This window comes from Staurois parvus, unplaced genomic scaffold (genome assembly GCF_062004578.1).
Source record: "Staurois parvus isolate SC_StPar_1 unplaced genomic scaffold, SC_StPar_1.0 ptg000686l, whole genome shotgun sequence".
Taxonomy (NCBI): Eukaryota; Metazoa; Chordata; class Amphibia; order Anura; family Ranidae; genus Staurois; species Staurois parvus.
In genome coordinates, this window is record NW_028318482.1 from 1,154,052 (window position 1) to 1,171,952 (window position 17,901).

Below are 17,901 nucleotides of genomic sequence, written 5' to 3' on the forward strand. Positions count from 1 at the left end.
GTTAATTCTCCAAACTTAGTAGAAAATTTTGCTCACTTCCTATTCTATCTTCACAACAGGATATAAAATCTTTCCAACATGATCGTTTTAATCCATCTATGCTTTCCAAGTCCTTGTAAGCTGATTTTATGATTAAGCAAAAAAAAAGTACTTGACTATATATATAAAAAAAAAAAAAAAAAGAAAAACATTGCCCCTCTCTTACATCGCCGCATTGCCTCTTGCTTCTGAACAGACTCTTCTTGTTTGCGTAAATTTTCCTCATTTAATTGTTGCTTTAAATAGAATAAAAGTTAAATATTATATTAGTAATACTAGCAGAAATTTAGCATACCAACAAATACAGAGGGCCAGATATAAAGACAATAATAGGATATATAGCTGCCCATTTAACCAATCAGCATCTTTAAAAATTTAGTTTTAATGCTAAACTTTAAAGTGATTTTAAACCTTTATTGTGTTTTCTTTATACAGGTTATATTTACCTGCTCTGTGCAGTGGTTTTTCCCCCAATCCTCCTCTTCTTGGGTTCCCCGCTAGTGCTCCTAGCTTCTACCCCCTGCTTGCTAAGGGGGGGTACTCAAGCACTCCCAAGCCTCACTGCCTGCGTCCACAGACAACAGGGCTTTGTTCCACCCCAGCTCCCTCATTATAGGATCTGACTGACAACAACGGGAGCCATTGGTCCTGTAAGGAGGGAGAGAGCGGAGAGAGACACTGCTCTCCTGCAAAGCGCTGGTTTGACACCAGGCTCAGGTAAGTATAAGGGAGAGCTGAATCCTGGACACAGGTTTTTTACCTTAATGCACAGAATGTATACAGATTACTGATACTTTAGGTCAAGTACTCACTGATACCGAGTACTAATACATTGTGGTGCGATTTCAATACAAAATGTATGGATGTAAATTGATTGCAAAGAATTGCATGCGATTTGAACAGGAATCCTATTCCTGTCTAAATCACATGCTGTCTCCCCACTGCTCCTGTGTGAACCTAGGCTTGTCATAAACAGAAAAAGAACACACAGGGTGTGCAAACGCCTAGCGCAGTACCCAAAATTTATTACGAGAACTATAAAAAGCCAATTGCATACTCTCAAATGACAAAAATATTGTGCATAGATAAAACAACAGATGATCAACCAACATGGAAGCAGATTTGGGTGGAAGCAGCACCGTCACCGTGCTGACCAATCAGAAGCCGTCTGGCCCAAACTGTCATCCCTACAAGGAGAGGAGAAAAAGCCTCGGGGGAATTTCAAATCCCTGTGGCTTGTTCTCCTCTCCTACAGCTGAGAATCCGGAGCATCTGCCTCCATCCTCTGCCTGATAGCTGACACCAGTGTACACATCCCCACATGCCCTTCTCTCCCACTCTCTGCTCAGCATGGGACCGGTGAGGTTTCCCACACCGTTCCTGTGTGAACTCCGGCTATGACATGCCTGGGTTCACACAGAGCAGTGGGGAAGCAGCATGCAATTTGGACAGGAATAGCATCCCTGTTGAATTTGCATGCTATTCTTTGCGGTGCAATTTGTGTCCATACATTTTGTACGGACACAAATCGCATAGCAAACTATCAGTTTGGGTACCGGAAGCATTTTCACGGTAAAGCACTGATACCGGTATTGGTGCACCCCTAGTATAAAGGTAAAGTACATTAAGGCTTTAGGACCACCTTAAAAAAATTATGGATAGAAGCTGACTGGTTGTTATGAGTATCAAGAATTCTTACCTTTTGCACTGGTTTTATACAATCGCAATGCCAAAAAACGTTGGGACACCGTAAAATCTACATGAAAATATAGGGACCTCCTGGTTTGTTATCAGTTCAAAAGCCATCTCTGATGGTATGGGGGGTGCAACTTGCACAAGATATATGCAGGTTTTAAAACAGCATATGCTAAGGCAGGAGTGGTACAAAATTTCTCTCCCAAAACAACAAAAACGGTCTCCTCAGTTCCCAGACATTTACAGAGTACTGCTAAAAGAAAAGGGGATGCTGCGCCGTGGTAAACATGGCCCTGTCCCAACTTTTTTTTAGAATTGGGGTTGCATTTTGCCAGCTTTTTGTTGCTCTGGCCCAACTTTTTTGAGACATGTTGCTGCCATCAACTTTAAAATTACCTTGTTATTTTAGTTAAAATGGTGCATTTTCTCAGTTTAAACATTTTATATGTTTTCTATTTTCTATTGTGAATAAAATATGGGTTTATGAGATTTGAAAATCTTTGCATTTTGTTTTCATGTAGATTTTATACAACTTCCCAACTTTTTTGGAATCGAGGTTGTACATATAACCACATCCAACTGTTAAAACTATGACTAACAAACATATTACCATTATTGAAGAAGCTGAGTGAGGAGATAACACCACGTCTTTGTATCAGAATTTTAATTTTACATATTTCCAGTTCTAAGAAGTTCCTGAACCTTTAACTTATATCCCACGAAATGAGTAATAATATTTATAAACCAAAAAGCATTAAAGTTATTAAAGTCCTTTAATTGTGATATGCGTTTAGTCTAGTCCCATAATCCTGCATTCACATTTCAATAACTGTTACTGTGAGAGACGAGAAGTTGTAAAAGGTGATCAAATAAACCAATTCTATTTTTCCCCACTTTAATTCTACTCAAAAGGTTTTGCTGTCAAAGTTTCAGTTGTGAGAATAGTGTTTATCAACCTAAAATAGAAACATGCAGTGTATGTATCATTGGAGACAATGGCTGCATATTCAAAGCCACCATGTAAATTGTATGTTATGCTCAATACAAGGTATACTGCCCCCAAGTGGTCATTGAGCATCATGTACCAGAAACATCTACAATTCATATCAGTGTTTTTTTTTAAATGTACTAACAGAAAGTTTGTCTCAACCATATACACATTAACTGGGTAGCACAGTGGCTAAATGGTTGGCACTTCAACCTGAAGGTACTAGGGTCGTTGGTTCGAATCCCAACCACAGCACCACCCGCCTGGAAATTGCATGTTCTCCCTGTGCTTGCGTGGGTTTCCTCCAGGTACTCCGGTTTCCTCCTACACTCCAAAGATATGCTGGTAGGTTAATTGGATCTTGTCTAAATTGCCCCTAGCATATGAATGTGAGTTAGGGACCTTAGATTGTACCTGGAGGGTTAGGGATTGATGTGAATGTACAATATATGTAAAGCGCTGCGTAAATTGACAGCGCTATATAAGTACCTGAAATAAATAAAAATAAAAAAAAATAATTGACCACAATAGAGATGGACTTAGTTTTTTTAATAAAACAAACACATCTATCTAAATATATAATTCATAACAACACATGTAAGATACTTACCTGCTGCCGTAATTGATCTTCATATCGCTGCCTTGCCAGTTTATCTTGGTACTGAGCTCTCTAGAAGAATGTCAGAAATAAAGAAAAGTTAAACCTTATTCTTTCCACTGAAACATATGCTACATTAAGAGGAAACAATGAAGCTGAACAGATTAAAAAAAAATGCAGAACTGCAGATTACAGAAATAGTCACCTTGCTCATGCAGGGAACAGACAAAGTGTCCCTGCGACACCCCCCCCCCCGACCCCCACCGCAAAACAACCTGCACCACCAGACCCTCCTATATTCCGCTTACCAGCAATGCCTATCTGCTCTTTCCTTCTTTCTTAGCAGCAAGCTAAAATTACTGGCACTTCTGGGTAAGGAGGAGAATGTCACCTGCCCTGCGCACTGCTCGATCTAGCAGCCAATTGTAAGGTCTAAGCTCTGTCACTTTACCCTGTTCCGTCTCATTAACCACTAGCCTACAGGGCACTTATACCCCTTCCTGCCCAGGCCAATTTTCAGCTTTCAGCGCTGTCACACTTTGAATGACAATTGCGCGGTCATGCAACACTGTACCCATATGAAATTTTTATCATTTTTTGAGACAGATAGAGCTTTCTTTTGGTGGTATTTAATCACCTCTGGTTTTTTTTTTTGTTGCTAAAAAAAAAAAAAAAAAAAAACACTGAAAATTAAAAAAAAACAAAAAACAAAAACGTTTTTTCTTAGTTTTTGTTATAAAATTTTGTAAATAAGTGATTTTTCTCCTTCACTGATGTGTGCTAATGAGGCTGCAGTGATGGGTACTGATTGGCTGCACTGATGGACACTGATAGGTGGCACTGATGGGCATTGACAGGCATCACTGATGGGCACTGAAAGTCAGCACTGATATATGGCACTGATAGGCGGCACTGACTGGCATTGATAGATGGCACCAATAGGTGACACTGAAAGGCAGCTCAGATGGGCACTGATATGTGGCATTGATGTGCAGGGGTTGGCACTGATATGTGGCATTGATGTGGCACTGGCAGGTGGCATTGATGAGCGCTGACAGCTGGCACTGCTGGGGCTACACTGATCATCAGTGCCCTGATGATCAGTGCACATGTCCCCTCTGATGAATGCCGATTTAGTCTCTCCTCTCGAGCGGTCAGCGTGACAGCTCATGAGGAGAGAAATGCCGATAAGCGGCATTTCCCTATTTACATGTGATCAGCTGTGATTGGACACAGCTGATCACATGACCGAGCCGACATCTTCGGCTCTTTCCATTGATCGGTGATCCGCTGTGTCCAAGGGACACAGCGCACCACTGATCGCCACGCTGTGTGCCCCCGGAGCCGCGCATGTGCGGTTAGAATGGGAGGACATCATATGACGTCCTCCCAGAACAAGAGAACCACCTTGCGCCTGTCATTACCTTATATGGCGGGCGGGAGGCAGTTAAAGAGATATCCCACTTTGGTTGAGAATAAAAAAAAAACCTCTTAAAAGAAAAATTATTATTTTTTTTTTTTGTTACATTATTCAGTTCCATAGTCCCTTTCACACGGCTGTTCGATAACATTAAAAAATAGTGAAAATTCTTATTTAAAAGTGGTTGTAAACCTAAAAAACACAAATCAACCTAATACTACAGTTGAATAGATTTTACCTTTACTAAGCATTTGAGCTTAGTTTGGTATCTTGAAACAATCCCCTTCTTCAGATATCCCCCCTGCTCTTCTGAACAAAATAGATCCGAAACAAGCAGAAAAATGGTGTCGCCACTCCCCTTCTCCTGTGACAGGCTGTGCTGAAGATGAGACCAGCATGAGCCTCTGTGTAATACACTGCAAAAGGGGTGGAGGAGCGGGTATCCTCTCCCTGCTGGTCTCTCTGTTCACAAGATTGAGAACTCAGCAGCAGTGATTTATGACATAGATCGGCATCACTTCAGTAATGCTGTAGTTATCTAGGTAAGTCTGCCGACAGCTGATCATTGTCCCGCTCTGTTCACAGCCCCTAGCTTGTGATTTGCTGTTTACAGAGTTCTACATGAGAATGTCTCCTGGTCCACACTGCCACTTTAGGCTGCCAGATTCCACGGATTTTTAACATTAACCCTTTCCTACCAGCTTTCTCCTGATTAGTACTGATCTTGTGCTGTAAGCAGAGCTGACAGTCACTGGCACCTGTGTATTCCCCTGAATGCACTCAGGAGATATGCTCACAGGCATAGAGATGTCAGATAGCTGTGCATGTTCTTGAACTGAGGCTGGAGGGTGTGTATAATTGAGAGATTGTGTGACATCACCTCTCGGCCTACTATTCTCTGCTCCTAAGCCATGCCCACAGACCAGCAGTTTTTGGAGGGCTGAGACGAACTAAGGGATAATTTTTCTTAGGTACGCCAACAGCTGTATGTATGTTTACATTAAAAAGTATTAATTTATGGCAAAAAGTTATTTTTTTTAATATTTGTGTTTACAACCACTTTAACCTTCTTCCAAATTAACATTCTGCAGCCATTCATTTTCCATTACAGTTGATTAATCATAGCCACCAATCAGCATTTTAACTGTGCAGTTCTGAAGCTACCCGGGAACACACAGCAGAGACTAAATTACAGGCAACAGAAGGAGCCTACATTGAATATTTACGATACCTGAACAAAATAATACTGAGCTTCCTAGTGCCACATCCCAAAAATACAGAGGAAAAAAAAATTGCTAGACAAAAAAGTTGTAAGGGCAAACTAGTGGATTTTTTAGGCAGAGTGAGAGACCACACTATCATATAAAACCATAACAATTTATTAACATAAAATAATCACAAATCTTTGTGATTATTTTAGGTTAATAAATTGTTATGATTTTACATGATTGATTGTGTGGGGTCTCACTGTGCCTACAGTGGCCGTACAACTTTTTGTCCAGCATTTTTTTTTTTTTTTTTTTAAATTTGCTATACCTGGTTTGATTTGGGATGCATTGTATACAGAAGGCTGCGCAACATTCTGCAGAGCCTTACCATACATCGCTTTATCACTTTCTAAGATCACTTTCAATTTTAGGGCTTTGTTCATTTTCAAACCTTTTACCTAAATATATAATGCATCAGTTCTGTAATGTCATATGTGACTGTGCTCACTAAAAATCAACTCCAACAATCAGCTAAACAGAAGTGTGTGTGCGTGTGTTAAATCTTTGCAGTCACTAATTTGATCAAGGCACCACTGTTCACTCTCATTTGTCCTCTTATCAGTCTGCATGTCTACACATGTGCTCTGCTAACAGTGCCTGACTGGCTTATTGTACTAGACCTGCCATTACTGCTCAGCTCCTGCCACAGATACAAGCACTGGTGCAGAGGCACAATAAGGGGTTGTGTAAGAGACGCTTTGCCAAAGCACTGAATTTTCAGTAAAGGCCCTCTCTTAAGGCACTATTTAACTATATTTATAGAGGGATGAAAGATTAGCCCCTGTGGTACTGAAACAACATTTCAGACAGAGACTTCAATATTTTTATTATGGGGATTCCTGAATTCCCTCTGAGGCCTGGGTTTTATTTATAGGATTACTACACCATTTAAAGCCATATATTTAAAAAAAAAATAAAACCTACCTTTTTTTTTTTTTTTTAACTTTACGCCATATTTGTGAACAAAGCGTACGCTACTACCTTATACTGTAGTCGCCTGGGAGAAAGAACTGAACCATCAGTTCTCCGAGGAAGACCTCCAAAAATGTTTTACACAAGTACTGCGATTATGGCCCAAGAGAGGAGCTTTAACACGGGTGTTAGCTGTTTCCAAACACCAATCAAAATATATTTTCATCAGCCTTACAGCAGTACTGGAGATCTGAGAGAGAAATAAGCACCATGCTTCACATATGCTGGTTGTTTTTCTATTTTGGAAACAAACCTTAACTATATTTGAAGAGCTCTATCATGCACAGAAAAATCCATATCTGAACATGATCTAGAAACATGGCCATCTTCTCTAGGCCAAATGGTCTGTTGCAAAGTGGAAAACTGTTCTGTGGTCAGACTAATTGAAATTTGACAAACTTTTGACAACCATGGGTACAACAACCTCAGTACTAAAGAGAAGAGCAACTTTTGGGCTGGTTATCAGTGCTCAGTTCAAAAGCCTGAATCACTGATATACCATATGTAATGGGCAGCTTGCAAATCTGGAAAGGCACCGTCAATACTGAAAGATCTAACCAGGTTTTAGAGCAGCAAATGCTCATATCCGTACAACGGCTTTTTCAGAGAAGGCCTTCCATAGGCCTGGCATGACAGACACGGGCAAAGGCATGACAACAGCATTGCTTTATAGCAGAAGAGCCCAGGTGCTAAACTGTCTGCAGTCTAGATCTTTCACTAATTAAAAATATTTAAACAACAAATACAACAAAAATGACCCAGAACTGTTGAGCAGCTGTTATCCTTGATCAGGCAAGAATGGGACAACGATCCTTTCCAAAAAGTCCAGCAACTGGTCTCCTTAGTTCCCCAACATTTCCAGAGTGTGTTAAAAGTAGAGGGGATGCCACACCATAGTAAACATAACCCCATCCCAAATTTTTTGAGATGTGTTGTTGCCATCCATTTCAAAATTATTTTTTTCTTAACATTTTCTTAGCTTAAACATTTTATATATTTTCTATTGTGAAAAAATATGGGTTATGAGATTTGCAAATCACTGAGTTCAGTTTTTATGAACATTTTACACAGCGTCCCAACTTTTTTGGAATTGGGGCTACAAATTCGGCCTCTTTCTTCCTATTAGCAGCAAGAATGGTAATCCTGAGGTACTGAAGGTCAAGCAACCACCCTAATCTATCAGCTCTGAGGAAGGGAGCTCGTCTCCCGAAACGAATTAGCACACCCTGTCGCAAGACCACCACTTGCTGTCACATTGTTTCCTTGCTTTTATTTATGACTCTTGGTTTGTGAGTATATACTTTTGTCACTCAATAAATTCTTTTTTATCACTGTAATGCATGAGGAGAGTGCGCCCTTTTTTTTCTTTTCCAGTACTATCAAGATTCCCAGATCTTTAGAGGGCTGCACCTCAGCGAGTGACTGTTACCGTGTCCCTGGGACGTTTATGGACCTGAATGCTGGTTTTGCTTTTCCTTCTTGTATTACAAAAAGTAACATGAATGTGCAAAGAACAAAGGTAGACATTAGCCTTTATAATCCAATCGGACTGAATAGGTCTGTCCACTGCATTGCTGAAAGCAGAATTTTTGAGTGGAGGGTCAGTGAATGCACCAAGAGATGACGTTAACCATAATACTTCAGCAGTGAAAGGCTACACTGCTAATCTATGATTTACCTACTCCAATGAGTACTTCCAGTATCATCTTCAGGTGTTAATAAGTGCAGCTTTATTGACTTACAGCTTGATTCTGCTTGGTCTCCTCATTTAAGGTTTTCCTCCTCTCCTCTCCTTGTACTCTTATCTGCTCACTCTTCAACTGTTCCAAGGCCGCTTCATATTCCTAAATGTGAAAATATGATTCTTTAAATAAGAGGAAAATACCAGTGTAGAAAAGAAACACAACGGCGTGGATACTGACAAGGTTAAATCTGCATCAAACAAGGTGCCAAAGCTGTGTTAATTCCATAGTTGATGATTCTCAGTTTGTAAACTGTAATACTCAATATTTAAAACTGTTAATTGTTAAAACACCATTGTACATGCTGAAATTGCCCTTTGAGATGTGCAAATGTAAATTTCCTACAATTTGAAATTCCTGCTTAATTTGACTGCAGTTTCTTGTCCTTCACTTATTGCTGACAGGGGATAATTCATTTTTTCAGTGGTGAGCATAATAAGAAAGAGACAATCCCAGGGTGTGTATAATTCAGCCTTTTGTAGAGCTAGAGAAGGGTAGAGTTGAGAATCACTGTTTTTCAGAATTAAGGGCATGGTTTGGGTGTTCACGAAAAAAAAAAAAAAAATAGGGTTAAGAACAACCAACACATTTTAAACAGGACAGCCTTTAGGTTTTGATAGGATGAAAAAAACCCGAACCATTTGGCTGTGAAAAGTGCCTATTCAAATAGGTTCCCTCTCTGATCCTACTTGCGGCCGCATTTAAAGGGCATATCTAAGCAATTAAGAACAAAATGGATAAAATGGGGAAGGGTTACACTATCTGTTATGTTTTTATTGCTGTCCATTGGTGAGATTCACTACTGGTAAACCATTGTCACCGAGACAGAAAGTGAGGAGAAATCAAAAATTTTAAAGTTGTCTCCAGAACAAGGAGGTGCTAGAAAAGCATCTAATTGGGACCTTGCTGCTGGGACAGCTGTCTAAGAAGGGAATTCCCCTCACTTTCAGAAATTTTCTTTAAGTTTGTGTTGCATCTCTAGGACAGGGTTAAGGGAAATGTCCCCAATGATAAAAAAAACTGCAAAATAAATAAATAAATAACCCGGAAGGGGTTTCAACCTTTTCCAATTCTAAAAACAACAAAAAATGTTCTGGCTATATACAGAATACACTTTATTACAGATTTGGAAAGCAGTAGGAGAGTGATATCACTGCTGTACTAAAGTCACAACTCCTTTTCAGGGTCTCTAAGTACTTATTTTTGAATAGAAGGGCATGAATGAAGAACTAGATGAAATAGTTTTAAAATACACAGACTCTTTAATGCCTAAAGTAATTGATGCTACCAGCTATTACACTTCCCAAACAGCACTCAAAGTTGTTTTTAACATTGGGTACATTTTTTTGCAATGTTACCTTGATTTTAGCTTGTTGTTCCAGGTGAAGGGTCTCTTCTTGAATCTTAGCGAGCTGAAGTGCCTCCTTCGCATGACCTGGAAAACAATAGGCCTGAAATGTCTAAGAACTCTTGACTTTTCACAACCAAGAAAACATTTAACCTTTTTGAGCTGATACAGGCATCCACACAAAAGAAAAAAAAATGAAATTAAAAAAGTAAAATGAGTACTCAACAAACAATTAATGTTCAGACATCAAGTGGGTCCTCAATCCCGACTTTGAACCTAAAGTGCCAGACTGAAGGTAAGGAAAGCTTATTATGTGGGCAAATGTAAATGTATAAATCTGCACAGTTATTGAATTTAAAGCGTAATTCCATGATTATAAAAAAAAAAAAAATACTTTCCAGAGAAGCCCCACTTTACGGCAAGGGTTAGGCCCCTTTTCACACGAAGGGTCCAATCAGGTCCACCTGTCAGTTTTTCAGGTGGACCTGATCAGACGGTCCATTCACTTCTATGGACCGGCGGTGTAAACGGACTTGTGTATGCATCGTTAACTGAAAAAAGTACCTTCTATTACTACCAGCCTGTATGTAGGAATGTAGCCACCCCCTCTTACTCGCTGCAGAGGTGGACTAGAGACTATGGGATTTGTAGTGACAAGATCGCAACTAGCATTTGCATTTAAGTGAGAGGGAAAAGGAAAGGTTCAGGACATTACCAGAAGGCAGAAAAACACAGTAGGAAAGGATTTAATGTAAAACATACTACATGGCTTTTAACCCTTTCACTGCCAAGTCCGTACGGACCTGACAACAGGGGGTGTTTATAAACAATCTGGTGGGCGCAGCCATCTGGATTGTGTATAAAACTGACAGACAGACTCCTGACTGTCAGGTAGAAGCAATCAGGTGGCTCCGCTGGCGCTAATTGCTTCCACAGCCCCTGGCCACAGTGCCCATACCTCCCCTACCCCCCGCAAGTGCGCTCCCACCATGTATTCAGGCTCTGCTTGCCCATCTGCGGGCCCAGGAAGAGCCATGGCAGGAGCCGAAGGGTGGAAGCAGGCAGTTACTGAATTGCAGGAAGAATCAATTAACTATGAGAGTACTCACCAGCACCTTTGCAGGTCATTGAGCACTACAAGCTGTCAGCTGCGGTGGTCATCGGTAGTGGTGTGAATGACACGGCTGTGTGGGCAGAGTTCCACGTGGGAGCGCTGTTTTTAATTGTGACAGTGGGTGTGGGAAGAAGATCCCCTGCCTGCTGTCCCAGGGAGGAGGGATTGGGGGGAGTGGAACCAGGAGCTGGAACATGTTACACACTAAATATGAGTGGAACAAGAAACATGCTCCAAAGGTGGACTTAGACCTTAAGTAAGAGATGTGCATGAACTCTTTTTGTAGAATACGGATATTATTTAGTGTCACATGAAATGCTCATTAAGCGTAGGCACAGAGGAATACTGCCTAATATTTACCTCATGTCTCGCTTCGGCAAGCTCCCTCCATTCTGTGTAGCCAGTCCCCCGATATCTCTTCACTAAGGCTACGTTCACACTAGCGTTATGTGCTGGCGGCAGAAAGGCGTTTGGGAAGCATTTTTACCGCTTCCCAAACGCCTCGGACAATTCTGCACATTGCAGCACATAGTGTTGTTCTAACAGGAGTGTTAGTGTCGCGGCGCGGCAAAACGGATGCCTCTAGTCGAGTCAGGAGGCGTTGAAGCCTCCTATTCTAGTCTATGGTGCCGCTCCGCAAACGCCCGGCATTTGTGGTGCGGTTGCGACCGCCATTCAAACTTCATTATAGGCGTTTGTGGGCCGTTTTTAACGCTCGGAAAACGCCTAGCAACCGCCGCTGAACCGCCCATACGGCGTTTGCGGAGCGTTAAAAAACGCTCCGCAAATGCCGGACCAACGCTTGCCAAATGCTATAGGGCGTTTGGCAAGAGTTGGTAAAACAGTCACGTGTGAACGAGCCCTAAGGCACTCTTGGCCAGTGGTCTCCTGTTCACAAACCTGAGTGTCTGGAATCCTGCCTGAGTATTACACCTCATTCCACTACCCCTTAATGAGTATTTATCTCTTGCAGTGCAGAGTGTACTATGGCATCCATCAATCTATGAATGGAGGAGGCAGACCTTTTCTTCATCTGCCATCCTCCATTCATTGAGCGATAGTACAACTTCTATGAATAGCAGAGGGATGGAAAGGGCAGGCATAGTCAACACCTTTGAGTGATTATGGCAGGTCCAGGGGCTCATATTAACAGGAATATGGGGGAAGAGGAGGGCGGAGGATGGAAGATTTCAAAAAAGACAGCAGCCACCAGCTCATGGGACAATTTTAATTTATTATAAGTACTCTCCCTTGTTCTGATTAAAAATATATATTACTCAGGCTTTAAAACTGAGGATTCAGCTTACTGCATAAGCCTAGCCATAGTGGGTTCACTGTGAATTCTCGGATTGCTGCTTTAGATGTCATATTCACAAATATCCCAACAATAAATATAGTACAATTTTAAAGGAAAAAAAATTAGAAACTGAAGAATTGCCTGCAGCAAAAAAATAAGATCTGTCTTTAAAATGTAAACAGAGAATTGGGGCACTACAGGCAACATCTCTACCACCATATCATAATAAAAGACAATCCTGCTAGTGACCTCATTGATCATGTGACCTACAATGTGGACAAAAAGACTGCAGACGAAAGAATGATGCAACTATGGCTCAACACACCGACATCTCACACACATCAGTACAGGAGGCAATGGGCACTAGTATTAGGCAAGGATGTTACACAAACATGATATAGATCAGACCTTGGCACTGCTTACATGTTTTAAACATCAGTAGCTCCATAAAATCTATATTCTAAAATCAGACTAAAGCTGGTCATACACTGAACAACATTCTGCTGTTTCAGTTGGGTCTGGACGAATTTTGATCAGTGTGAGGCTGTCCCCACTCAACAGAAGTCGATTAAGAAAATTTTTCCAACAGGTTCCTTTTTTAATCAGTGTATTCTGACAGCGGCCAGGAGACTCCTCCATCCAACTTGTTTGTGGAGATAGAGTTTTTTTCATTCAGCCAAAAAAAAAAAAAAAACACCCACAAACCCAGAACGATGGTGTCCGGCAGTGAAGTGGGGGTCTACAGGAGGAACCATCATGTTCCAGCACAGGGGAGGAAATGCGAGGGGTTTTCCATCACAGGGGGATGAGGGGGGGGGGTTGCAGGAGGAAGCCATGCTAGGGGTTATCTGGCCCGGATGGGGTGAAGGACATGCTTGGTATTATCTGGCACGGGGACCCATGCTCAGGATCTAGTGGCATGGGGGTGGGGTGTTGTGCATGCCAGGGATCTCGTGGCATGGGGGGAATCCATGCCAGGGATCTTCCGGCACAGGGGGGGCCACACCAGGGATCTTCTGGCATGGGGGGGGGGTCCATGCCAGGGATCTCCAGGCACGGAGGGGGGTGAGAGCGGGTGTTGGGCATGCCAGGGATCTTGTGGCATGGGGGAAATCCATGCCAGGGATCTCCAGGCGGGGGGGCAGTGCTATGGATCTCCGGGCATGGGGTGTTGTGCATGATAGAGATCCCGTAACCATGGGAGGAATCCATGCCAGGGATCTTCCGGCACGGGGGGGGGGGGGGGAGGGGGGCAGATCCATGCCAGGGATCTTCCGGCACGGGGGGGGGGGGGGGGGGGGGAGGGGGGCAGATCCATGCCAGGGATCTTCCGGCACGGGGGGGGGGGGCAGATCCATGCCAGGGAACTTCCGGCACGGGGGGGGGGGCAGATCCATGCCAGGGAACTTCCGGCACGGGGGGGGGGGGCAGATCCATGCCAGGGAACTTCCGGCACGGGGGGGGGGCAGATCCATGCCAGGGAACTTCCTGCACGGGGGGGGGGGGGGGGCAGATCCATGCCAGGGATCTTCCGGCGTGGGGGAGGCAGATCCATGCCAAGGATCTTCCGGCACGGGGGAGGCAGATCCATACCAGGGATCTTTTGGCCCAGGTGGTGTGGGGGGGGGTATTGGCAGATCCATGCCAGGGATCTTCCGGCACGGGGGGGCAGATCCATGCCAGGGATCTTCCGGCACGGGGGGGCAGATCCATGCCAGGGATCTTCCGGCACGGAGGGGGGGCAGATCCATGCCAGGGATCTTCCGGCACGGGGGGGGGGGGGCAGATCCATGCCAGGGATCTTCCGGCACGGGGGGGGGGGGCAGATCCATGCCAGGGATCTTCCGGCACGGGGGGGGGCAGATCCATGCCAGGGATCTTCCGGCACGGGGGGGGGGCAGATCCATGCCAGGGATCTTCCGGCACGGGGGGGGGGCAGATCCATGCCAGGGATCTTCCGGCACGGGGGGGGGGGAAGATCCATGCCAGGGATCTTCCGGCACGGGGGGGGGGAAGATCCATGCCAGGGATCTTCCGGCACGGGGGGGGGGGAAGATCCATGCCAGGGATCTTCCGGCACGGGGGGGGCAGATCCATGCCAGGGATCTTCCGGCACGGGGGGGGGGGCAGATCCATGCCAGGGATCTTCCGGCACGGGGGGGGGGCAGATCCATGCCAGGGATCTTCCGGCACGGGGGGGGCAGATCCATGCCAGGGATCTTCCGGCGTGGGGGGGGGCAGAACCATGCCAGGGATCTTCCGGCACGGGGGGGGGGGGGGGCAGATCCATGCCAGGGATCTTCCGGCACGGGGGGGGGGGCAGAACCATGCCAGGGATCTTCCGGCACGGGGGGGGGGCAGATCCATGCCAGGGATCTTCCGGCACGGGGGGGGGGAGCAGATCCATGCCAGGGATCTTCCGGCACGGGGGGGGGGGGAGCAGATCCATGCCAGGGATCTTCCGGCACGGGGGGGGGGGCAGATCCATGCCAGGGATCTTCCGGCACGGGGGGGGGGGCAGATCCATGCCAGGGATCTTCCGGCACGGGGGGGGGGGCAGATCCATGCCAGGGATCTTCCGGCACGGGGGGGGGGCAGATCCATGCCAGGGATCTTCCGGCACGGGGGGGGGGGGAAGATCCATGCCAGGGATCTTCCGGCACGGGAGGGCAGATCCATGCCAGGGATCTACCGGCACGGGAGGGCAGATCCATGCCAGGGATCTACCGGCACGGGAGGGCAGATCCATGCCAGGGATCTACCGGCACGGGAGGGCAGATCCATGCCAGGGATCTACCGGCACGGGGGGGCAGATTCATGCCAGGGATCTTCTGGCACGGGGGGGAGGGGGCAGATCCATGTTAGGGATCTTCCGGCACGGGGGGGGGGGGAAAGATCCATGCCAGGGATCTTCCGGCACGGGGGGGGGGGGCAGATCCATGCCAGGGATCTTCCGGCACGGGGGGGGGGCCAGATCCATGCCAGGGATCTTCCGGCACGGGGGGGTAGATCCATGCCAGGGATCTTCCGGCACGGGGGGGGGGGGCAGATCCATGCCAGGGATCTTCCGGCACGGGGGGGGGGGGCAGATCCATGCCAGGGATCTTCCGGCACGGGGGGGGGGGGGCAGATCCATGCCAGGGATCTTCCGGCACGGGGGGGGGGGCAGATCCATGCCAGGGATCTTCCGGCACGGGAGGGCAGATCCATGCCAGGGATCTTCCGGCACGGGGGGGGGGCAGATCCATGCCAGGGATCTTCTGGCACGAGGGGGCAGATTCATGCCAGGGATCTTCCAGCACGGGGGGGGCAGATCCATGCCAGGGATCTTCCGGCACGGGGGGGGGGGCAGATCCATGCCAGGGATCTTCCGGCACGGGAGGGCAGATCCATGCCAGGGATCTTCCGGCACGGGGGGGGCAGATCCATGCCAGGGATCTTCCGGCGTGGGGGGGGGCAGATCCATGCCAGGAATCTTCCGGCACGGGGGGGGGGGGCAGATCCATGCCAGGGATCTTCCGGCACGGGGGGGGGGGGCAGATCCATGCCAGGGATCTTCCGGCACGGGAGGGCAGATCCATGCCAGGGATCTTCCGGCACGGGGGGGGGGCAGATCCATGCCAGGGATCTTCCGGCACGGGGGGGGGAGGGGGCAGATCCATGCCAGGGATCTTCCGGCACGGGGGGGAGGGGGCAGATCCATGCCAGGGATCTTCCGGCACGGGGGGGAGGGGGCAGATCCATGCCAGGGATCTTCCGGCACGGGGGGGAGGGGGCAGATCCATGCCAGGGATCTTCCGGCACGGGGGGGGGAGGGGGCAGATCCATGCCAGGGATCTTCCGGCACGGGGGGGGAGGGGGCAGATCCATGCCAGGGATCTTCCGGCACGGGGGGGGAGGGGGCAGATCCATGCCAGGGATCTTCCGGCACGGGGGGGAGGGGGCAGATCCATGCCAGGGATCTTCCGGCACGGGGGGGCAGATCCATGCCAGGGATCTTCCGGCACGGGGGGGGGGGGAGGGGGCAGATCCATGCCAGGGATCTTCCGGCACGGGGGGGGGGCAGATCCATGCCAGGGATCTTCCGGCACGGGGGGGGGGGGGGGCAGATCCATGCCAGGGATCTTCCGGCACGGGGGGGGGGGGGGGAGGGGGCAGATCCATGCCAGGGATCTTCCAGCACGGGCGGGGGGGGGGGGGGCAGATCCATGCCAGGGATCTTCCGGCACGGGGGGGGGGGCAGATCCATGCCAGGGATCTTCCGGCACGGGGGGGGGGGGGGCAGATCCATGCCAGGGATCTTCCGGCACGGGGGGGGGGGGGGGCAGATCCATGCCAGGGATCTTCCGGCACGGGGGGGGGGGGCAGATCCATGCCAGGGATCTTCCGGCACGGGGGGGGGCAGATCCATGCCAGGGATCTTCCAGCACGGGGGGGGGGGAGCAGATCCATGCCAGGGATCTTCCAGCACGGGGGGGGGCAGATCCGTGCCAGGGATCTTCCGGCACGGGGGGGCAGATTCATGCCAGGGATCTTCCAGCACGGGGGGGGGGCAGATCCATGCCAGGGATCTTCCGGCACGGGGGGGGGGGCAGATCCATGCCAGGGATCTTCCGGCACGGGGGGGGGGGGCAGATCCATGCCAGGGATCTTCCGGCACGGGGGGGGGGGGCAGATCCATGCCAGGGATCTTCCGGCACGGGGGGGGGCAGATCCATGCCAGGGATCTTCCGGCACTGGGGGGGCAGATCCATGCCAGGGATCTTCCGGCGTGGGGGGGGCAGATCCATGCCAGGGATCTTCCGGCGTGGGGGGGGGCAGATCCATGCCAGGGATCTTCCGGCACGGGGGGGGGCAGATCCATGCCAGGGATCTTCCGGCACGGGGGGGGGGGCCAGATCCATGCCAGGGATCTTCCGGCACGGGGGGGGGGCCAGATCCATGCCAGGGATCTTCCGGCACGGGGGGGGCAGATTCATGCCAGGGATCTTCCGGCACGGGAGGGCAGATCCATGCCAGGGATCTTCCGGCACGGGAGGGCAGATCCATGTCAGGGATCTTCCGGCACGGGGGGGGAGGGGGCAGATCCATGCCAGGGATCTTCCGGCACGGGGGGGGAGGGGGCAGATCCATGCCAGGGATCTTCCGGCACGGGGGGGGAGGGGGCAGATCCATGCCAGGGATCTTCCGGCACGGGGGGGGGAGGGGGCAGATCCATGCCAGGGATCTTCCGGCACGGGGGGGGGGGAAGATCCATGCCAGGGATCTTCCGGCACGGGGGGGGGGGAAGATCCATGCCAGGGATCTTCCGGCACGGGGGGGGGGGAAGATCCATGCCAGGGATCTTCCGGCACGGGGGGGGGGGGGGGAAGATCCATGCCAGGGATCTTCCGGCACGGGGGGGGGGGGGGAGGGGGCAG

At 48.4% G+C, this 17,901-nt stretch overlaps 1 protein-coding gene across 1 annotated transcript in view; it reads right to left on the reverse strand.

Moving 5' to 3' along the window:
* LOC149447432 (ATPase family AAA domain-containing protein 3-A) overlaps positions 1-17,901 on the reverse strand; it is a 118,722-nt gene that overhangs the window by 99,865 nt on the left and 956 nt on the right. Inside the window, exons 2-5 of the mRNA XM_089652553.1 lie at positions 10,081-10,157; positions 8,723-8,824; positions 3,333-3,392; positions 206-275 (exon numbers count right to left, since the gene is read on the reverse strand). Coding sequence (XP_089508679.1) covers positions 206-275; positions 3,333-3,392; positions 8,723-8,824; positions 10,081-10,157 — 309 coding nt within the window. The remainder of the gene's footprint in view (positions 1-205; positions 276-3,332; positions 3,393-8,722; positions 8,825-10,080; positions 10,158-17,901) is intronic.